The sequence below is a fragment of the Scomber scombrus genome, chromosome 23, assembly GCF_963691925.1.
Source record: "Scomber scombrus chromosome 23, fScoSco1.1, whole genome shotgun sequence".
NCBI classification, from domain to species: domain Eukaryota; kingdom Metazoa; phylum Chordata; class Actinopteri; order Scombriformes; family Scombridae; genus Scomber; species Scomber scombrus.
Genome location: NC_084992.1, coordinates 16,137,415 through 16,161,993, shown reverse-complemented (window position 1 = coordinate 16,161,993; position 24,579 = coordinate 16,137,415). Strand labels below are relative to the sequence as shown.

Here is a 24,579-nt window from a genome sequence, read left to right as displayed (position 1 = left end):
CCACCTCGCTCACATTACAGCCTTAATCGCATTATGATTGGATTATTGGCGGTGTGAGTAAACACAGCTAATAGACCTTTCTCACAGTAGGACATTTTCACTAGTCAAATGCAGGTGTAGCTAATAACATTAATAAATGGCTGCATTCAGTTCAGGAGTGCCAGATGCCTGGTGTTCAGCACACTGGCTCACTGGCATGGCGTCCTGGCCCAACTAAATGGAACGGAGCCACATCTCACCTATTTGTTTTGGTGGTGGGGGTTTCCTGATGTTAAGGCTTATAACTTTGCAAGGTACAGCTGCCAGAGAGCACCACAGTCAGTGCACATGAGCTGTATACACTGTCTCATGACCACACACACACACATACACACACACACATATATATATAGAGTAGCAGGAGGAGGAGCAGGAGCCCTGATCAAAGAGCATTAAAAAAACAAATGTGAAAACCTATAAATACCGCCTAGAAAATCACAGGCAACCATGATAAGACTATAAAAATATTCAAATAAATAATGCATGATGTTCTGTGCTGAAAAAATCTAGACAGTTATAGTACATTCGGTAAATAAGAGGCGGCTGTTAGTCATTTGGTGTTCTGGGCGCCCCTTGTCCCTGAAAATAGAGAGACTATGGATGTGTTAGCATTAAAGGCATCATGCTGAGCCATAGATAGAAGGGAAGGATTAAATACGGTATCGTTGGCTGAGTCAACAATTCTATTTTGGTTTGAGCAGGAGTACGGCTATCTGCTCAATATTTCTTAGAGCGGATACATGTATGAATCCCCTTTTCATTACTGACCGTGGTCATCAATACAGAGTGCCCATTAGATAAGATGCATTACTTTGACAGGACAATGCCAGGAGACATAGTCCATTATCATCGGGGCAAATGGAGAGTGTTTGAATTGAGGTTTGGTTTTTAAAAAAATGTTTTTTCCTTTTTCTAACATCAAACAGAATGCAAAGAGGGGAATCTCTGATAAGCAACATGTGACTTATTGAATCTTGTTTTGTTTTGTCTTAATTATAACATGTGGTAGATGTCAATGTTATGGAATGAGAAAGGTAATTAAGCAGGTACAAAAAAAATGGGAGGAATCTGCTTAGCCTGTCAAAATGAACATTTTCCTACTGGGCTGAGACATTTTTATTGAATATAAAACGATGTGCTTCAACAATATGGCCTTAAGGGAACAATAAAATGTGGGCTATTGTGTTACGATGGATGACAGAAGGTGGTAACTGAAAAACAAAAACAGTCTAGTCGAAATTTCTATCAATTTCTAGCCAAATGTCATCTGATTTTACATATTTACCTTTTTGTTATAGCTGTTATTGCCTTTTTCTTTTTTTACTGTTTACCATAAATTTGCCATGAAACAACTGTACCTTGTTTATTGTTATGTCTTCCTTACTTATTTTAGCTTGTAGCATTCATGGTGATCAACCAGTCTTTGTGTTTCTTGTTCATACTTTAAACACCCTTATCTGCTCTAGTGTGGGAAAACATTTGTGACTGAGAGTACTAACACTTGAAGAACATTGTGTGATACTGGCAGCCCAAATTTGACAGAACAGTATGCTTGAAGTGATGCAGTATCAGTTTTGAGTGTGCAGTCATTACTCACTAACTAGACTGGTAGAGTGTTGTACTACTATGACTCTGTACTACTATAAGATTAAGAATTCATCAGGTTTTCTCCCAGCACCAAGGTTAATTATTTTGTACTTTATTTTTGTTATATTTGTTTTCCCAGTTTATTTCTACTCTGAACTTTTGTGAGATGCACATTCAGGTTTATATACTATGGCCTGCTGGTCCTTTTACACCTCAATTGATTTTCTCTTTAATTTACCGCACCTCAGACTATTTTAACCTCATAGAACTCATACATAAAACCAGACTGCTACTGCATGCTTTACAAAAATAGCATCGCCTTGGGATCTCTTTAAATTATGACTCATGACTGAAAATGAGCCACAAGCATTGCAGGGAGGATAACAGGTAGAAGTAATTTGATATCAAAGGTGAGCAATCTGATAATAAATAGTAATTATATGAAGATTACGTATGAACTTGAAGTGAGAAGACAAGTCAATTGCAAGGTTTTAGGTTGAAATACCTGTTGCGTCTAATATTTCTGTGTATCTTGTTAACAGTAGTGGGTCATGATTTTAGGTGATGGTTAATTACAGCTGGCATTAGTCTGTGGATTATAAATTACCACAGTTTTTGAAATTCAAACAGTGCAAAAGTGAAATGGTAGATGGTTAAATTGTTAAATATTGCTTTGATATAATCAGGTGATCGTGACTGTTAAAGGTAGTAAGAGTTTTATTGCAGGCTTTTAGGGATGAGATACATTTATACTTTTATCCTTCACTCTCTGTGAGGCCTCACAGCAAGAATGAATTCCATGATTCATTCTTGAGCTAAAAAATGTAAATTGATATTGAGAAACTTTAATCTGTCTCGACATACTGTGAGTTTGTTCATTACAGATACACCATTCTGTTATTCCGTTAAAAATCATATCACATCCTTGGAGCTTGCTGCTGAGCTGGTAGCAGAGAAGATACTAAAACACACATCAGCCTCTATCATGACATGAGTAACAGTCTACCAAAGGAACTGACATAATGAGTTGCTATCATCAAACCCCACTTGCCTGAAGCTCATCCGCTAACAATAAATTGGCATCTGAAATAGAAGACTCCTAAAATGATTCAGCACAATTAAATTCATCATAATGCCAGTAGTTTGGAGGCTTCAAATGTTCCCCCATTACTGTTAGAAGATAATCTGTTTTTTCTTTTTTTGGTTTCCCATCTTTATACTTTGTACCTGAAAGTATAGTGTAAGTGTAGAGAACACTGTAGCCTGGAGTATAAGGTAGAGATTAAAACAAACATTTTAGCTCCACAATTAATCAGGCAGATAAAAGAACAGAACATGAAAAAGAATAAAATGCAACACAATGAAGAAAGATTACAGATAACAAGGCTCAAGCTCATCTTACCTTATTATTTTGTTTGGTCCATAGTGGTAGACAGACTGACAGACATTGTCATCCACAGGGCTAAACAATGACAAAATCCAGCAGAAAATATACATAGTAACAAAATAACTGGAACCATTTAACATCAGCAGGTACTATTATTGTCTCTAGAGATGTAGCTCCCCTTTAAAAACTGATTTGATGTTGTTGTGCTATGCTATAAAGAAAGGTCAAAAAACAGCAGACTTTGTTTTTGTAGTATAAAGTCTGTTTATGCTATAATTTTAAGATCAAATAGGCTCCAGCTCCACTTCTGGTGGGTGCCCATATGATATGACTGCCATATTGGCAGTAATATGGTTTATTGAGCAGGGACCCAGAGTGAGACTATGAATTCCTAATGTTGTCCCCAGGCTATAACAGGTTGAAGGATAATCTTCTGCTTAATGCTATCCCAAAACTGTCAGAAGGAACCTTTCTCCATGCATTTGCAGTTTGTTTGTTTTTAAAGGACCTTTAGGTTTTCATAAATGTCACCCAATAATGGAACATATGTTGCTGTATCAATTATTGAATATACCTTTTTATAATTTCGGAAGCCAGAATTGGAGTTGAAATGTTTGATACCATGTCTTCATGCCCAGCACTGATTATATCATCATGCACAACATTCATTTTGGTTGAATTTCTTTTTTTGTAACATACCGATAGTGAGATGATCATTCACAAGTTGAAGTATAATTAAAGCAAGAGATATAACACCTGCTAACAGAGTCTAAGACTGACACACTCAGTGGGTTTAGAGTACATCATGAGTCGTTTAATGCGTCACAGGCCTACTACTTAAAGATTCCCAAAATACCACTAAGTAGCAATCTATTTAAATAAGCTTGTGTCTCAGGGTCGCTGAAAGAATCTGAGAAGCACTTCTTTTAGCTAGTTCAGCACCCTGTTTGTTGATACTGGATGAGTGTGAGTCACCCTGTTTTCATATTAGTTATGGGTCCCAGGTGATTGTATCTCCTGGCGTGAGACAAACGGTTGTCTTACATGGTTAAATATTTAAGAATTAGTAGTTGTGTGGAATCATTTTGTTACATCTGGAGCATTCAGTTGCCATCAAAGAAATGTACCTTTGTTTTATTCACTTTTTTCTCAATCAACCATGGCATCTCATCCCATTGTGCAGCATTTCCTTTCTTTACCAGAATTAGACAAAGGTTTTAGCTCTAGCAACCTGAAATAAATGTGCTGGGATTGGCATGTAAGTGGTTACAGCTGTAGTTAAAATTCAGAGCATTTGAGGAAAAACTGCCACTTGGTTTAGCTCAAAACAGAATATATTTTGTCACTGTAACAGAGACTGTTGTTAGTGGAGAAAAAGCTGACAAATTGGCTGGTGCTTTTAAAGAAAATGTGTTGTCTGTAAAGTGTCGAGCATTGGGGTGAATTGGTGATCCTCAAGCCTTTCCACTTTGGGAGCAACTTGCTCCAAAAATGATTTACTGTTCATGTTTTAGATCTTTAAATTTTGGTGTCTTGTTGAACATTGTATATTTGTTAGTTATCTTGACAACAGAGCAATATCTGTTGGATTTCCCCAGTGACAATCTTTGTTTAGTATGTCTGACAAGTTCAGCACCATGATCAGAGGCAGTTTCAGCACCACGGCCAGCGTCTTAGTGTGCTAACAGAGAGAGGCAGTTGTTGAAACGCATTGAGACTGTCCTCCCATTGGAAACAGTTCAGAACAGTCTGTGTGTGACATGTCTCTAAGGTTATAGATTACTTAACTCCCCTCCAGCTGCTCTCTTGTGAAGTTGTAATGAAATCAGTAAGGGATCATAGCTGGATTTACATGGCCTGTGATTCAGATAAGTCTCAGCTACACGGATGCATGCAGAGATACATCAAACTATCCTCATCATCCTAGAAAGAAATAGTCCTTGACAGTTTAATTATTCATATTTTGGCAGATTTCTTCAAAGGCCTCTGAGCTTATTTACAGTGTAAATATATCTGGCTACAGGTTTCTGTTGAACTGGAGGTGAAAATTGCTCTGCCACAGAGTAGTAATGGGCGTTATTCCTGGAAAGTTCTGTTCGGTTTTTTTAGGTTGTTTTTTTTTCTTTTTCTTCCACTGGTCCGACACCTTGACCTGCTTCTTTTTCCTCTGGACACATAAACACATATTTACACACAGCTAAGGAAAAGTGCCAACAGACACAAACATGCAACAACTGGCCTGCTGACCTTGTAACAAAACAGACAGTGTCATTAACAACCAACTCACATCTCAGCTGTGTGTGTGTGTGTGTGTGTGTGTGTGTGTGTGTGTGTGTGTGTGTGTGTGTGTGTGTGTGTGTGTGTGTGTGTGTGTGTGTGTGTGTGTGTGTGTGTGTGTGTGTGTGTGTGTGTGTGTGTGTGTGTGTGTGTGTTGGAGGTGCGATACTTCAAGCCTTAAGTCTGTCTCCCATTATAAGAAAAATATAAGCTTTAGTTTGGATGTGTTTGCTTGTTACTGGTAAAGACAGAGGTGTGTGTGTGTGTTTATTTTGGCTATGTCCTGTCTGCTTGAGTAAATTTGTGGCTTACATGAGTGTGAGAGATCCCCTACATGTCTATGTGAGTGTGTACATTCACTCCTGGGGCTATATGTGTGTTGATCTTGTTTTATGTGTTCAGGCCAGTGGTTAAGGCGTGACGGATGGGGATAGGGGAGACAGAGGAGAGGAGGAGAGAAAAGACGAATTACCTGACAGCTCCCCTATTCAACTCCTAATCACTGAGGGAGCGTGGAGGCTGTGTGTGACAGAAAGCGGCAGTGTTTATGTTGGAGGAGGGGGGAAGGAAGAGATCAGGTGTTGGTGCATTTCTTTGTAAAGCTTAGCGTCATTTGAAATTTAAAAAAGAAAAATCAAACTCAAAATCTGCACCTTTACTCTTTGATATTTTTGTTTCTGCATCCTGTTTTGCATGAAGCAACTGTATCTTATAAAAATTAAGCTGTCAAAATGTCTTTCTTAAGGCAAGATACAGAATGTGTGTGTGCAGGAGAGAAAATAAGTCACTTGGTAAGAAGGCGATCATTCAGTAAATTCTAAGCAACATGATATATTTAGACTCAAGTGGAGTCAGTCCAGATGTTTTCATAGAGAGGTGGATCATAAGTCTGCATTTGAGGATGCTAAAAGATGCTGACGGTCTGATCTGAAGCAGGAGTAAAAACAGAGCTGTTTTGTTTACAAAGGACCTTTTGGGTGATGGTGGATCTAGTGAGACACTGCTAATACACAGGATTTCACCAATATCAGTCCACCACTTAGGTCCTGACTGTCCCCCACTATTGAATGGATTGGCCTTCTGCCCTTTGGGTGATACCCTGACTGTTTCTCTTGGACATTTGTGGATTTGAGCAAAATGGCTCAACTATGGCTTATAGTATAATAATGACATCATACACTATGTTTTTACAATCTAGGGTCAACAGAATAACTGACAGACATTGGTCTGCTATTTTGAAGCTTATAATTGGGTGCTGTCTGCAACATTACTGTTGCCTGTGTGATGTTGTTCACTTTCTGTATCACATTAGCAGAGAGCTGTGTTTCCGCTGAACTATGACACCACACAGGCTTGAGCTTGATGAACTTTGATCTTGACTTCTTTCTGAAACTACACATTTACATCAACAGTCAACCCAAACTTCTCTTGGGCCAACTGTCTGATCTGAAAAAGCCAGATGAAATTGAGATGGTAAGTGTAAAATGATGGAGATATAGTTCTCCCCTACCTCGGGTTGTTGTCCTGTGCACATAGCTGCAGGAGTAAATGGGATTGCACCCAGTCCAGATTAGAGCCACTAGAGGGGCAGACTTGACTTCAGGCTTGAATATGGAAATAAAGTGAAATAAACTCTTACAGCAAAGGAAAAAGTGGCATGTGAAACTACTTTAAAATATCTTCTGAAGGAAAAATGTTAATGGAAGGTTAATATGCTCACAGTACCCTCAGAATTCAATCAGCTCTGTGAAACCACCTTCAGATTGTAATTTATTTTTCTTTGCATTAATGAGAAATCTTCTCATTTCTTTTTGGATAGAAATGTTCAAATGCAGAGCAGCTCAGATACACAACCTGCTGTTTCATTTCCCGGCTCTGTAAGAGTTGCGAGATATTTCATGTCAAAGAAAGATTAGGAGCAGTCTGGACAGTTACACCTGTCTGTTTTTTCTGCCAGAACTTCACCCACTCGCCTGCTTGGCGTAGTGAAAAATGAGATCAAATCCCGGTGCAGACAGATTGTAGACAACAAGAATACATAAAACAGCAGGTGATGTTTTTTCCCTTGAGATATACAGAGGGCATTTTACTGTCAGGTGTAAATTCTGTCTATATTAACAATGTTTGGATGCTAGATGACAACATCGGTACTCCTTCTGAAGCAAATTGTTTTTTGTCTTTAGTTTTTTTTCCTTTGAAGTAATTTTAGTATGTGAAACCAGCAGATGCCCTCCAACCAGAGTCGTTTTAAGATGATGATGTGTTGGGCTGACTTGTGTTTGCAGTCTATGCAACAGCCCGGGACATCAATACTTACCTCACTGTGTTGCTTTGGCAATCACCAGTAAAGCTGATTGCAACAAGAGCGATAACGACCTGCTGTGAGCAGAGTAGCAATAAAACAGACTTTTCTGGTGATAAACAGAGTGCTGTGAGAATAAAAGTAAGGGTAGTCAGAACCAGATGTCATTTTTTGGTGAAGGAAAATAGAATATATGAGAAGTACTTTGCACCAAAATGAGTCAGTGACTTCTGATACCGATTCTTATAGGTGTAAATTAAATGGTTTGCTATCAGAGAGAGTGGGCGCGTGTTGAACGAGAGCTTGTGCAAGCAGTAATGCACATTTATATGAATTTACTTACCCTCTGAAACGAGTAAAATGATCAAACCTGTGTGTGCGCGTGCATGCACTAGTGTTTGCAGTCTGAAAAGTGTTTGGGAACAGGAGCCGCAATCATCTCTGGCAAAAAAGTGTGTGTGTGTGTGTGTTTTGCATGCTGTGAGCATAGCTCTGAGAGCTTTGGCCAAGCGGTTGTTACAGGGCATCCAAATCAGGAAAGGACCTCTGTCAAGTGATTGTGTAGTGGGTGTGTGTGACATCACAGAGAGCAGGATGAAGTCTGAGCAGAAAAATATAGAAGAGATACTGAGTGGTGGAAAAGGAGATACCAAAGGGTGTGTGTATGTGTATGTGTGTGAGCGTCTGTTTCACATCATTAGCGGAACATGGAGAAAGAGTGGAGGGATTTTGTGTGTTTGTGTGTGTGTATCTGTGTGTGTTAGCCACAGGCATACAGAGCAGCCTGATAATGAACACATTGATCTGGTACAGCAGAGAGGAAAAGGACAAACATCCGTGTATTAATGGTGTCCCTATCTTTCCTCTTCATTATTTTTTGAGTCTTTCACTAATAGCAGTTGTTTGTGTTATTTGTTTCTCACTCCATGTCTCTGCCTCCATATTTTATTTTATATTATTTATACCTTTTGATTACTTCCCCCTTATTCTCACTTATTTAGTATGTTTACATTTTTGAATTATAGATGAAGTAAATATCAAACACCAAAAAATGAGGGAAACGTGTGCAGGTAAAACATCAAAACCCCAAAGGTCCAGTAACAAAAGCCTTAAACATACAATTATGACTTTTTTCCTCATTCATTTTCAGAGTTTTCTCTTTGTGCTCCTTTTAACCTTTGACTTTGGATACAAATTATTTTCTTTTCACTAATTTCTATGTGCAGTGCTAAGCTTACTAGACACTGTAATTCAAGCGTCTTATTAACTGTACATATTTCAGTGATATTAAAGAAAGCAATTTGAAACCGAATACATATATTTCCTTTCACTGCTTAGTAAAATAAAATAGATACTGTTACTCTTTGCAGATGTTATAGATGGAAGAGAATATGTCCTCAGGTTCCTGAACTCATATTGCAGAACTATTATCGGCAGAAATCCCTTCTTTTGTTTTGGTGCACAGTTTGTAGCCCAGGGCTAGGCATGCAGCAGCACAGCCATGTGCTGTGCCAATCCCTCAGCTCTCTTCTCAAGCTCCTCTTTAGCTCTCCTCCCTGTTGCAGGAGTCTGAGAATACATTGTCATTTTGTATGTGACTGTGTGTCTTATCTTCCCTCACCGGTAATGTGAATGTCTGAGAATGCAGACGCAGTTTTGACCCTCAGTTTCTTAATGGTCCTTTGCTGGCAGGGTAAAACTGTTCTATACTTTGACAAGACAGAAGACGTGTCCTTTTTCCTGCTGTAACTCCTTCTCTCTGGAATTAGATTGTCACCTGAAATATTTGCTGTCGTCTCCGGTCTTTCCCTGCATTTCTTTCTCTGTACAGCTAATTTTGGCAGTATTGGCATGACCAACATGTGCTTTATTTACTCGAACACATTGATCTCTTCGCTACATCTTCCTCTCTCTCAGTGCTGGTAATGAGGTGTGTGTCTGTGCGGTTTGTTTATTGCCTGATTCGCCTCTCCCAATTATGGGATTCCTAAGTGATAGTGCTGCAGCAATTATTTTAAGTCACCCTGGGTTTGACTGTTGGCTAAACACCCAAATTGTGGTTGTAAATTCTGTCCATCAGTGGGTTTGATCCCTATACCAGAGTGTAAAAGAGATCTATAGACAATACATATATGGACATTGAGGTGGATGATGCATTACTGGGCTAAGAGGGAACCCAGAGGGTCCTCAGGGTTTCTGTTTCTCACTTGGTACTGAGCTCTCTACTGTGTGTGTGTGTGTGTGTGTGTGTGTGTGTGTGTGTGTGTGTGTGTGTGTGTGTGTGTGTGTGTGTGTGTGTGTGTGTGTGTGTGTGTGTGTGTGTGTGTGTGTGTGTGTGTGTGTGTGTGTGTGTGTGTGTGTGTGTGTGTGTGTGTGTGTGTGTGTGTATAAATAGAAGGAACATTTGAATGATGGGTCATGAGTGGCAGGCATTTACTTTTGAAATGCCCTTAATTAATCTAACATATTGGGTCATATGAAAACTTCTTAGCAAACTTTTAGAAATAACCTTTTCAAAGTTTTCATTCTTTCAATCTTTACCCTCCTTTGGGGACATTAAACAGAATTAAACACATCTAAAGCCACTCCTAGAATATAGCCTCCTTTCAATTATCCTTCCAAATAACACTCCCTCTGTCTTCTTTTCTCTCTACTTATCGTGCAACCCCTTTCTCTTCGCCTATTACAATATTCAAAGTAGTCGACCCGCTTTGTTGAAACACACTTTAAAAAAGTGCAAAAAAAAGAAAGAAATCAAATCAAATGGACTTAATGAAATTAACTCTATCTGCATCTCTTTCCTCTCTCTTCTCTCTCTCATTTGCTCTCCCTCTCTGTTAATTTAGAGAGCTTAATTGGCACGATAATACTTTTGAAGCAAACAAACAACAACAAAATAGAAATAGAATGTAATTACTTTTAACAGTTGACTTTCTGCCTCTTCTCTACATGTGTGTTTGTCCACTGATTGTGTGGTTGTGAAATCTCATTAAAGTTAAAAGTATCCTCTGTTTGTCCATCTGTTTTTCCGTCTCTAGACCAACATCCCATTCCTCCAGAACGTCTTTTCCAACCACCAGTTCCTCCACTCCACCGTGGACACCCAGTTCATCGACGAGAATCAGGAACTGTTCAACCTCAAACCCACTCAGAACCGGGCCCAGAAACTACTGCACTACCTCGGTCAGTGTATAAACTAAATGTACACAAGAGGACGATGTTCTACCAAAATCTTAACCATATTGTCTTATAGGATGTTATATGTAGTAAGGCTGTATTTAACATGTATTCTCTATTTTTATACTCTCATTCAGGTCATGTGATGGTGAATGGACCAACCACACCCATTCCAGTAAAGGCTAAGCCCTCTGCGATAGACCCTGTCATCCCTCTTGTCACTATGGGTATGTCAATCAAACACTGTCCTGTTGATCAGTGCTTTGCTCATTTTCTACCACACATAAATAATATTAAGTCAATGATCCAAATAAGGTATTACATTAAACCACAGCAGAAAGGGCTGGAGCCATTAACTACAAAAAATAATTATTAACAGTTTAGGTGTCAACAAGACCAGTTGGTGTTAATTTAATACAACATTTAAACTGTGAAAAATGTGTTGAGCCACTAGAAAATGCCATCGAGCAGTTGCCTTTATAATATGACAATGTGTTATCCTTGTCGCATTTATTACATTTGGACTAATTTAGCTGGGTACTACCACTGCAAGGGTGATGGGTTTCATTTCCCCTGGGGCACCCATGCTAAAAATGTAAACACTTGTTGGAACCGTAGGGCACTTTGGATAAAAGCACCCACCAAATGACAAATGGGCTGTCGAACAGTCCGATAGCCGAAGGCGGAAAGGTCTTCCTAAATGGCTCAGTTTAGCACTCGGGGAGGAAAAGGGTTTTGGCCCAGAGTGCTCTGCTGAGCTGTGAGTACAGCAGTGAGAGGGGTGTAGTTCATTGTTTGTGAAGGAGGAAGTTCTTCGCTTCTCACCCTGATTTGCACCAGCACCCCTGACGTCTCGCAGAACAAGCCAAAGGCCAGGCTGGGCTCTTTGATGGGCTCATTGAGCAACTTGGAGTTTCTAGAGTCGAGCTGTTTTTTCCCCTTCACACTTCAAACTGTTATGTCTCTGTGAATTTTGAAAGGTTAAAGTCTTAATGCTTGAGGTTCTCATGAAATCAAACCCTGTTCAGTATGAGTATTGTGTTTAACATTCTGTAATTATTTCTCTTTATTATTTTTTTTATTGTTTGTTGGAGGATTGTGTAGGATTCACAGCATGTAATCCAGAGCTACTGTTTGGCATGTTTATCAGCACCCTGTTCTGCCTCAGCACATACCCCAGCATGCCCAGTAAACATGAATTTATAACAAAATACTGTGAATAATATGAATTGTAATTAGGCATAACTAAATCAAATCTGACATGTAAAAAATACACAGAGCGAGATGGAATAAAGTCGTATAGCACAGAATAATCTGCAGCGTTTGTGCACGTCTGCTTGTGAGCGAGTGTGTTTCACCGTGCTTATCCACCACTACTTATGCAAATCTTGTGGTGAAAGCTATCATTGCCCCATGAATGCAAACATGCACATACAGGGACACACTAAAAGTCACACACTCACACAAACTAGCACAGATGTGTACTGCAGTGAGCAGGTAATCTAAAGGAAGACACCCTTTGTGTACACACACCCTCACTTACATACAGTAAGCAGCTGATGAGGTAGTTGTATGCAGCACAGGCACGCACAGAGGCATACCTAAAGCCTAGTAATGAGATTTGTAATATGCTTATATCCTTTCTTTCATTTGACTGAGGGATTGAGAGAAGAGAGGGATTAGGCCTGTATTATCACACTCTGTGGAGGGAGGGATGAAGGGAGGGACAGGGGCATGGAAGGAGAAAGGGGTTATGTAAAGAGAGGGGAGGGGGTTTGGACAGCATATAATCCCTATATGCAAAAAAAAGATCAGGTGAATATAGTGGAAGGCAGGAAATGATAGATGAATTGATAGAGGATGGGGAAGGGGAGGAAGGACTATTAATGTGTAACACCCACCAAGAAAAGAAGAGCCCAGAGCTACACGTTCAACACATTACATCTACAGATAAGGACAAAGAGGAATAGCTACATCAATTCTTAGGGGTTCCCTCCATGCTTCTGAGGGGAAAAGGAAAGAAAAGTATTCCTGAAAGGCAAGGCGAGAGTGTCCTGGCAGAGGATGTTAAGAGCTCAGAGGCCATTATTTTCTAATTAGGATTTGTAGTGTGAATCGTACCCTCTGAAGGCAGATTGCTGGTGGTTCATCGATGGTGTTGAAGTACACCTTGTTCCAATTATTGTCTGGATTTATTTAATGGAGGACATCTAGAGGTTAATCACCAGATGCCTCTGAGCAAGCTTTAGGAAGAATGACTAATAAAAATGACAGACTACTTCACACCTCCCCGTTGTTATTTCTGTGCACTCTATTTCCATTCGAAGGATTAAAGTGTAACGAGGGGTAACGGTATAATATGCACAATGGTCTATGCACAATTTATGTGCAGAAACACAACTTATGCGCAGAAAGTAAACACCGACAGATTTAATGTTTTAATAAGTTTCTCAATTTTTCCTCTCTCTACTTGTTTCTAGTTTTGGAAGCTTTCATTAGCCGTCTTCAAACAGAAAGGGTCGGTCTTTGACCACCTTTGTATTCTTTACTTTTGTTTAGGTCCAAAACTCATTTTAAAAAAAAAACCATGAACAGTCTTAAATATTGCTTTGTGAAACCTGGAGATACGTATGTTGTTTTCATGTGTGTAATGTAAAGTAGCATTTTCTTTTTTTGTTTGTACTCTCTCTAAAACGTCTCTTTCACAAACATTTGTTTCACACATCACCTAAAACTTTGTGCATGCAAACAAATAATGTTGTTGAACTGCCTGTCAAAAGTTTTTCAGAAGAATGTGGCAGTCTTGGTTAAATCAAAAGCATTTTTAAACATAAATTAATAGAAAATGTATTTTATGTAATATAAGAAAGGAATATCTGTTGTAAATTCAACATAGTTTAATTATATTTTGGGGGGGGGGGATTCAACATCTTTACTGTAATGAGAGATACGTAGCAGACAACAGGTTGGGGATTTGTCTTACAACTCACACTAATACTTCTACCTGCTTTTAACATGTACAGGCTAAACTCATTGACTGTTCAATCACAGCCGACTTTTAATAAAGCACTAATTAGGAAGCCCTCTAGGATCTGCTAATGAAAAGCTTCCTGAACACAAAAGATGCAAGACATTTAACAGTTATCTCGGTAGACAAATGTCAGCCCAGGACACAGACAAGGCAAGCTGTTATTGTTCTGTGATTGTCTCCTACACAAATTGCAAATAAAGAAGCGCCGTAGAGCACTGTAGCTCGCTTTATCTATCATACGCTGGAGGAGAAAAACGAAGTGTGAGGAGAGGACAGACGGGTGAAGTAAGTCCAACAAGGTGGGGAGTGGGAGTAAGGTTTTTTTCTATGTAAAGTGTGTGTGTGTGTGTGTTTGTGTGTAAGTGGGTCAATTGTCAAGCACAAGCAACCACATGGGACTTCTCTTTACTACTTTTTTGTTTCTGCCCTGTGACACAATGCATACACTTATCCACTGACTACATGCACAGGCCGTTGTTTAGTCATAGTAATCCCAGTGCAGATGCCCTCATTTTCTCTATTGTGTTGAGGCATATGTGTCAAAGACAGCTCGAGTGGTGAAAACATAGAAAGCGAGTTTTGCAAGACTGCACGAGTATGAGAAATGGGAGGAGGACTTTGAGTATAAATCATTTTTCTGTGTGTGTAGGTGTGTGCATGGTGTGTGTTTCCCCCCCCCCAGTGTTCATCCTCACACACAGATCTTGATAAGTTCAAAGTGTCTGTATCTATTTGCTTCGACAATGTGATTTCACAGAGCTCATCTAGTCTGTGTGTTTCAGTGAGCTCATTTTGTGTGTCTGTGTTAGGATGTGTGCACAAATGTATCTACATTTACGTATGTGTGTTCACGTGGGTGGAGTTCACCTCGCACACGCTGGCCTGGGAGACAATTATAGCACAGATCATTTGTTTTCAGGGATGAGGTACGATAATAAAAGGTCAAGAGCGAATATTCTACCGTGCAGAGAGAGAGAAAGAGAGAGGGGGGGGGGGGGGGGGGGAAGAGGGGGACAGAGTTGGAGGACAACCTAGCAGGCAGATAGTACCTCATTAACTAGAGTAATTGTTTGATGATTGTACACACCGAAGCAAAGATAGATCCTTATTCTGCTCCCAATATTTTAATGCCTCTGGTTGTTCTTATGTTTAATTGCCAGGCTGAGAGGAAAGAAAGAACAATTGGGGTAGAAGGTTATATTGGCGTCCATACAGCACACTCTGCAGTGTTTAACCTGTTTGTTTTTTAAGCCCATTCAGCTGTGATAAGCTGGAAGTAAAAGAATTTGTCTCGAGGAATTCCACAGATTGTTTTTGTTCATCTTTATGCAGGCTTTTAGTGGTTACAGTACATCACGTTTTGCTGCTATATGACATCACAGGCTTGTAAGCTACCCAGAAACACTCCCAGACTCCCCCAGACACTGCCAACATGTCTGATAATGCTCCCCAAGGTTTCCGAAAACACTCTTAATGGATGTTGATCCATGTTTTTTTCCTGTTTCTGGTCAATCTGTTAGCTTGCATTACTTGTTTCATTCTTTTAAACCTTTTCTGAAACTTAGCCCAGAGCCTGCATACCTGCTGGGTATGCAGACATAATTGTTAGAGAGAGGGTTTTAGTTAGATAAACATATAAAGCATGTCAATATGTCAAAGAACATTGATGTAAAAAGGCTAGACATAAATACTTTAAATGTAATGCATGTAGTGCTGTCTCCACACTTTTGAAAGTAGAACATAAATGTATGTTTTGACAGCTCTCTGGTTGCTGGTGTCGTGAGAATTTCAGGAGCTAAAAACAGGGTCATAGGCCGGATAAGGCTGCGAAATTAGAAATGCGTGAAAAGTGCAATAGCAGCCTTCCTGGAACCAGTTTCTCACTGCTGGCAACCGTACAGTACCAAGCTCAGTCACTTGGATCTCTTGTATTCACTAAACAGTAACTGCTTACTTAATATAGCAAATCATGGCCATATGAGTCACTGTCAGCAGTAGCAATTCATTTTCACAAATTGGTGTGTGGTGTGCCTAATAAGCTGGCTGCTGTGCTTATATTCCTGCATTCTTTTATAGCTGATCTACTTGAGCTGAAGGCGACTGGAGGAGCAATGAGAGGAGACGGTTGTCTACCTCATTAGCAGAAGTTATGACAAGAATCAGACTTGTTAACAGAACAATTTAAGAGGGAACATTGTGTAAAAATAAACAACAGTTTTAGCTGCTCGCCATGCGTCTTGTTACAGTGGTGTAAATAATTAATTTTGCCAGACACGTACTTCACTAATCCAGGTGTTACAAAAACAACTTTATGCAACTTTCTCTTTAGTACATGGTTGTAGTTGCAGGCCCACAATCGTTTCATAAAAAACTATATTAACAATGAAATGAATGCGTTTTTGTGATCTGATCATTATAAAGTTATCTGCACCATCTATATGAGTGTTGTGAAACAGTGTTAAGTATTCCTCCAGCATCTGATATGGATTTCTTGCAAACTGCGATATCATTACAACACATCTATTTGCCTTGCATGACTCCTCTGCATAGTTCTCTATATAAACTTTCTTTTTCTCTCTTCCCCACTTATCATAAAGGCGACCCACCGGTAGGTTTCCGTGACGTGCTGCTGCGTGATGGCCCCGAGGGGTTCGCCAAGGCTGTCCGTGCCCACAAAGGTATGTTGCTGATGGACACCACTTTCAGAGATGCCCACCAGTCGCTCCTCGCCACCAGGGTTCGGACCCACGACTTGAAGAAGATCTCACCGTTTGTCAGCCACAACTTTAACAACCTTTTCAGCCTGGAGAACTGGGGAGGTGAGTGTATTTGCCGGATTTGTGTCTTGATTATTTGCTTAAATGAGAAAAACAGGAATATTTTTAAGGGGCCTTAAGATTTGGAATAACCAAGAAAATTGTCATAGTATGGCATGGATTTCCTTCTTTAAATGGCTATCGTGTTAATTAAACTTTGTGCATGTGCTTCTCCATTTTAAAGTATTTCGTTTATTGATGACAGTGATTGCACCTCTTTCTTTTTCTTGTTTGAGCTGTGCAAATCATATGCCATTGAAAACATATCTCATTCCTCTATCTCTGCGCCCCCCAAGTCAGTTGTGTGCTAGTTCACTCAATAGAGAATAATTGTACCTGTTCCTAGCTCCTGAATGAATAGAGAAAATCACACGTTATTGAAACTTCTTGAGGCATGAGCAGTCCAACAGTGTCCCTGTATAATGTGCAATTACTCTGACATTGGCAAGAGAAAGAAAATACGTGCCTCATGTTTGAACAGTTGGCGATTAGACCAATTATCAACACTTCTTGATAATGGTCCTGTTTGAAGTACAATTGTTACGAACTGGTTTCAAAGAGCGAATTGATTTTTCCCCTGTGTGAACACTTGGCACATTTGTTGAAGAGATACGCCAAGTCAACCTCGTGAGGATGAAACATTTAATTTAATGCTCAATAATAGTAAACAACTATGAATGTTTGGACTTGTTTACATTACTTGGCACTTTGAGTAGATCACAAGAACAAATGCATGAAGTATGAAATGGTTTCTGTTTCAGTGACTGTGCACATCATCACATGGTTGAACAAAGTGAGGGAAAAAAAATAAAAACACATAAGAGTAAGTCTCCATTGAAACCTCTTTGGTGCTGTAAACCCCTTTCTGAGATTAAATTCCTCCCGGTAGCCGATCATGGTGCACCAGTTAGTGGAAAGCAATATATTTCATTACTGTGGGAGAGCACTTTGAGCAGATCTCACATTAAGCAACTGTCTACTCATCTCATGTTTGAACAGATAAAAAGGTTATAGCAAAAGTAAATCATTGAGGAGATATTTCGATAAGAAGGGCTTAAACGCCTCCTGACATCCATCTCCCAGTGTATTGTAATGTCATTATGAAACTGACCAGAGAAAGATGATGTGAATTCAGCTTAGCCATGTTTGAGCTATTACATTAAAAGTAAATCTTTGAAGAGAGACTGTGAAAACTTCCTGTGAACTTGCGGTCCCTCACTCTTGAGGAAATGGTTGAATAGATGGCAGGAAAGCCCCTTGTCCCTTTAAGTCTCATTATACTGTATGTTGTATATTATACTCTGAAAGGGGAAAGTGCTTTGATTTAGGGATATAAATGCCTTTTTAAGACTTATAATCATGCATAACACAACCTCACTAATAGCTTTACTTCTGGGGATCCTACCACTCTGCTGCAGCATCTCACAGGGTGTAAACACAGTCCAATGGGGCAATCGTTTAAGCTTTCAAAGGCTGTGATAAATCTCTTATTAAGAGGCGGAAAGCTCACAGCCAGATATGTCTATATGTTTTACTCATAAACGAGCACAAACTCCGCTTTCTATCCTTTTTTTCTGACTATTTCTCTTGACCACATGTGTGCCAGATACAGGAAGCTGTGCATAAAAGTCAATAAAAGCTGATAGAAAGCATGCTTTAGCACCATTTTGTGGTTGAACATTAAATATCTTGATTCACTAGGAGCTTCCTGTTTTCTAAAACAGACTTGATCATGGTTTCTGAAAGCCATTGATCTGTTAAAAGCCAGCGGGAGGCAGCAGTAGGGTAAATTACTCAAAATGGAAGCTATTGGTGGGGTTGTGCATGAATATAAATGATGAACTCAACTACTTTCTGGACTTTAAGAGATCAACTTGTCCCTATGAATAATTTATACTGAAACAAAATCATGTCTTTTAAGGCTTCATCTTACTGTTTGACGCCACGTGTAATTGTTCTTAACTGAGCAGACAATGTGGTAAACTCATTGTAGCAGTGAAAGCTCTCCTTACAGAATAGTCTGGCCTCTGAACTGTACTCAGATATGATAAAACAGAAGGAGAGAAGTGAATACATCTTACTTTATGTCTTTCGTCCAAGTACTCTCATAAAGCACTAATGTTTGAATTGCAGTGCAAGTCAGGTTCTGAAATCGTGTGTCGATGAATGCTCTTGAGGATTAAATAGTATTCTGTCTTCATAAAGAAGTTGGAGAAAGTGAATAAAAGCTTGTCTTTCTCCGATTTATACAATAGCAGCAAGAGTACATCATTGAAATGAGATGTAACATAAGAGTTGGAGAAGTTTAAACACCTTTTGACACAATGATTGTATAATGGGCTGATATTATGAGCTGAGGAGAATGAAGTCATTTGTCTTTCTTAAGAAAAGTTGTAGATAGCGTGTGAATCACAGGAGAGAAATGTAATATGCTGATGGAACCTCTTGAGGCATTAGTAGTTCCTGCATGATAAGATTATAAGTCAGAGAAAACATGTAGTACTCTCATTAAAATGATTTAAATACTAATAGGCCAAATAAATTCTTGAAAGAAATAACCCCCATGAAAACCTTCCTGTGACTTTGCTAGTTTGCACTGTAATTTGTTCAGTGTCTTCACTTGTTTGTTAATATTTGGATTCTAATTTGTCTGGTTAAATATCTTTGTAGGATAAACAAAGCATGCCGCAAAACCTTTTTGACACCTGATGAAATGCAGTGTATAAATATTTAAATATACTGTTCTAAAATAGTTACCACTTACTTTTACTTACTGTGACTCAGTGTGTTTCCATCCAAATGTTTATTCACATAAAAAATCTGAGTGGAAACGCTGCAAATTCAAATATCACGAAGGTTTTTACACTTGACTGAGGTGGAAAAATTGGTCTATATAACAAAATAAATTGCAATAGAAACAGATTTGGAAATAAATCTTGATGTACTTGTGATGTAAGCATGTGACTTAAACATCTACTGATGAAACATGGAAGCAGATAAAAACATCAGATCTGTGTGGTGCAATGAGAAAACTAACACTCCTCAAATATAAACGCTTTTTTTTCACGCTTTTTAAAAAATTATGTCATCTTGTTGCACCCTCTTCTTCTGCCATGAGCCATCTCTTGACATGTTCAAATCATCAGTGGATGGAAACATGCAATAATTGAAATTTAGTTAAAATTTGCTCTACATTTTTAAATATGTCCACATGGGGCAGCATCTACATTGCTGAAGCTATTTAGCTTAGCATGACATCTGACCTTTTGTAAATTTTAGAAAATAGCTTTTAATGAGGATATACAATGTGTTATGTACTGTATGTGTGTGTGTGTGTGTATATATGTACTGTATATTCCCTTAACCACTTTTAAACAGCTTTCACTCACCCAGCTTTTAAATCCCAGAGTTACCAGTTGCCAGCTGATGCTCTTGCCTCGTATTTATACTGGGTGTGAAACACGAACTAGAGTACCATGCTGCAGTAAAAGTTCAACTGTAGAACACGCAGTCCCACAGTGACGGCTTGTAACTTTAACTCCCTTTTAAATTTGTTCCTCATAAATCACTAAACGACGACGGGAGGAGAAACTACGAAGCCTCTCTTGTTAGCAAGTCCCTATACAATGCTCTTTATTCCAGAGTGATCAGAGGTGGAGAATATTATATGCTCTGTGCTCAAGTCACTAGGAAACAAATCATTAAAGGAATGTGACCACGTGATTATTGAACAGTGTTATCCTGATGCATTGTCCCTATGCAAGAATCTTTTTTACGCTGTGCTCTTGGATAGGGAATATTGCTTTCACATGTTTCGGCTGCTTAGAGGCAGAATGAATCATTGAAGAGATTAAGCCTGTGAAAGCCCTTTGAGGATTAAGTCCCCTCCTGATATAGCTTTCTTCCCTACACCATGGAAGATACAGTAATATGAATTGGGTCACATAATGTATCTATATGGCTCCACAGATCTTTTCACAGTTAGCATATTTATCAGATGGTGAAGCTACAGATTCTTAATTAGTATATGTGATCATGTTGGTACGCCTTGCTCAGCCCAATTTAGCATGTTTTAAGGAATGTGGTCTGTTTTCAGTGCATGCAGTGTGCACACATAAGCATGAACGAGTGGACAGCACAAAGGAAAACCATGCAGTCCAGAGCAATAAAGTAGAATCACAGATGACTTCAATTTGAATTAGCAGGATAAACTGTCTAATGCATCAGGGCCATAATTACACACTTAAGCAGTAATTTTGATAACCACTAAGGTGTTTGTGTGTTTATGTAATGATTCAGATTATTTTATCATTATCCTAATGGGCTCAAGAGCATTAGATAGTAGCTCATTTTATCTGACTTTATATTCCCACCTGGGGAATTTTAGTTGAAGCTTAAAGTGTACCAATATGAATCTTAACAGTTTTTCTATTTACTATTAAAGACCTGTTTTTTTATTATTGAGTTAATCATAAATTATGTTCACGCACAACATACCTACGGAAGATGCTGCAGGCGAGGAAATTCCCACAACACCTATACAAGGTGGAATTTTGTCTTATAAATCATTTTCCTCTGTTTGTACATATTACACTGGGTGTTAATGTTGAGGACATTTTTGGCAATCATGGGCATTGCATAAAAGGCTTGTTTTCTTCCAAATGATTTATTTCAGCTCATCCTCATGACAGACTGAAGGCTGCTTGTCTTTCCAAAAAAGAAGCTACAGTACAGCAATGCTTATGCCAAATGTCTTGATGTGGGACCAGCTGTCTATCCTCATTCACATTATCAAATTAATAGAGTAAATTCTGCTGTCCCAGATGAATTTCTCATGTTTTGATATCCCATGCGTAATGAAACATTAATACATAAAACATAAACATAATATGTTTAACATCAGATAGGAATTGCTGGGAGCCATTTCCACTTCAAACCAATAGTTAAGGAGATGCTGACACAGGCTCAAATCAAAGTCAGGGGAAAAAAGATAAATAAAAGATTGCTAAAGAAGAGGGTTTTCCACAGCATTCTTCCTCCTCCCACAGTAAGGAACAAGCAGTTGTGCTTAGTATTCTCTCCGTGTCCAAATGTATGAGTGCTCAGAAAATGAAATTTAATGATGACAGTGTTGGATCAGCAGAAAACCACTGGAGCCTTCAATATTTCTGGCTGATATGATAAACGGTTATGAGATTCGCTAATCTACTCCCACAGAAAGGGAAATAAGAGATTGCTATCTCTTTTCTCTCGCCTCTTCCACCAAAACATTTCTTAGATTTTAAAGTGACATTGAAATGAAATGATGAAAGTGTTAGAATGAACAATGAACGTGCAAGATCATCAGATATTTTATTTGAACATCCATTATTTTGTTTTGTTTTGTGTGTGTGTGTGTGTGTGTGTGTGTGTGTATGTGCGTGAGTGTGTGTGTGTGTGTGTGTGCCTTGGTAATGTAAGAAGTATGAAATATTCTCAAATTCATCTCAAAGTTGGGATGAAAGATGAGATTTGAGATGAAAGCTGAAATAAACTGCATTTCTATGTGTGTCCAGGTGCTACCTTTGACGTGGCTATGAGGTTCCTGTCGGAGTGTCCATGGAAGAGACTCCAGGAGCTGAGAGCTTTGATCCCCAACGTCCCATTTCAGATGCTGCTGAGAGGGGCTAATGCTGTGGGCTACACCAACTACCCTGACAATGCTGTCTTTAAGTGAGTCACACACAAACAAACACCATTTTTGTCTTAATTTAGTCATTAAATAATCAAATGTTTATGAGCTCACAGGCTCTGTGCCCAGAGTCTTACTGTAAACATGCACACATTCTTTTATATTCGCTTCAAGGTACACATCATTTTATAGAAATAAGCACACTTACACATGAGCAGGGATGTAAATCCACGTCTGTACACACACACACACACACACAAGCTTAATCTGCATTGTTTGCACATGCTACACACTTAATGTATGCATTGACTATGGAGGCTTTTAGTGAAGTGTACAGTAATATGCAGTCAACACAGTAAGTGTTCAGCTTTTCTATTTGGATCTTTTGCTGTGCAAAAAACATTTTTAATGAAAATGCCAGAAAAAATCAATTTGAATAATATTTGTCAAAGCCAGCTGCTGCTTCATTGTCTGTCTTCGTCATATTATTTAGAAAATGTTTCTTGACTGGGTTGTTTCTATGGAAACAACATGGGTGACCATGAACTTCATACATATTTGTTTTTTAAATTTCTGTTGTATGCATGGTCAGGCCTTTCATGTAATTGAAATTGCAAGTTTTTTGTGGTCTATTAACAATAACACTTGCAGACAATATAATAGAAGGGCAATTGCTCTGAACCACATTGTGCTGTAAAAACACAACAGATTTTCTACTGAAAAACAAGATAGAGGCTGAAGCTACTTGACAGTTTATTACGCCTACTCTTCTTAAAATCTAACATCTTACTTGACCTCAGAAATGACTGTAAACACATTATATTGCAATTTCAATAACACATTTTAATTTAAATTATGTCTAAACTTGAATATTGTGATGCACATTTTTGGTTCATCACTGCAACTGCTGCCTGAAGATTATACAGTATGTTGAGTTGGCTGTTTAAAAAGAGATTTGTTTTTGGGTCTATCCTCTATCATACAGTAAAATTAAAAATGTTTCTGTAAATTTTGGCTTTTGAAAGACAGGATCAAGAAATGTTAAAACAAGAAAACCAAATTAAAAGTCAAGTTAAACTGATTTTCTTTTTAATTTTCTTTTCAAAATATTAAATGAGTGTGCCATTGTCAGATCCAGGAAGAGGGTTTTTTCCTGTCCCTTACGCGTAACTTAAGGAAACATTTAAAGGGAACATGTCATGTTTTTGTAATTTTTTCATCATTTATTTACTGTTATGGTGTGTATGTGTTAAACATGGTCAAAGGTCAAAAACATGAGATAAATGTATATACTAACACTCCCTAAAAAGTCAAAAGCCAGGGCTGCAGCCTGATCTGAATGCTTTATTTGCAAATTTATCTCCAGTTCCTCATCAAACTGATGTCAGATTGAGGTTGTCAGCGGATTTTTCATGTCGTCCACTTGCATGCTTCGGATCAGATTTCACCTCGAACATGTATGAATCCATTTGAGAAGTTGATATTTTAAATGAAAAACTAGAAAAAGGGTCCATATACTACTACTACTGCGTATGTAGTTTCTGGAGCTAGATGAAGTCTCCTGAGGAACAGCGTCTGCTAGCTAACCAATCAGAACACAGTGGGCTCATTGGAGAGGGGCCTTAAAGAGAAAGGAGATGAAATGGCTCATTTCAAACAGAGCCTGAATTGAGGGCTTGCATAAAGGACTAGTATGAGATACATAAGGAGGCTGAAGTATAAATCATGCAAAGATATTACAGTAGAACCCCAGAATAACTATATAGACCTTCAAATGTGTAAGATGGGTCCCCTTTAAAAGAAAGGCAATGGCCGATCTGAGAGATTGAATATAAAATGAAAAGCAGGAGCTGATAATGGAAGCTGCTAGATTATACAAAAGTAAAACAGTATTAAGTGCAGTGTTTTGAGCATTGGGGTGATTAAAAAAAAATCAAATATACTTAATTTGCTCCTCAATATTGCTCCAACATACAGTAGCATGAAGCCTTCTGCCACAGCCGCATTATTTCTAAATATATCTGTATTGTATTGTTGCTACCCACAAACCACACAGCTCTCACACACATTTAATCAGGTCAGCTTGGCTGATGTGTTCCTGTTGTCTCCTAACATGCTCAGAGTTACACACATTTCACACTCTCACACACACACACACACACACACACACACACACACACACACACACACACACACACACACACACACACACACACATCATTGATATAGTTGTACACCAGTAATGCACTTTAGGGCCTTAAATACTCCTGTGCCTACTCACATGCATACACA

General features: G+C 38.7%; 1 protein-coding gene across 1 annotated transcript in view; it reads left to right on the top strand.

Moving 5' to 3' along the window:
- LOC134005473 (pyruvate carboxylase, mitochondrial-like) overlaps nucleotides 1-24,579 on the top strand; it is a 279,864-nt gene that overhangs the window by 211,872 nt on the left and 43,413 nt on the right. Inside the window, exons 13-16 of the mRNA XM_062444380.1 lie at nucleotides 10,631-10,775; nucleotides 10,907-10,996; nucleotides 16,398-16,619; nucleotides 22,172-22,328. Of these exons, the coding sequence (XP_062300364.1) occupies nucleotides 10,631-10,775; nucleotides 10,907-10,996; nucleotides 16,398-16,619; nucleotides 22,172-22,328 (614 nt within the window). The remainder of the gene's footprint in view (nucleotides 1-10,630; nucleotides 10,776-10,906; nucleotides 10,997-16,397; nucleotides 16,620-22,171; nucleotides 22,329-24,579) is intronic.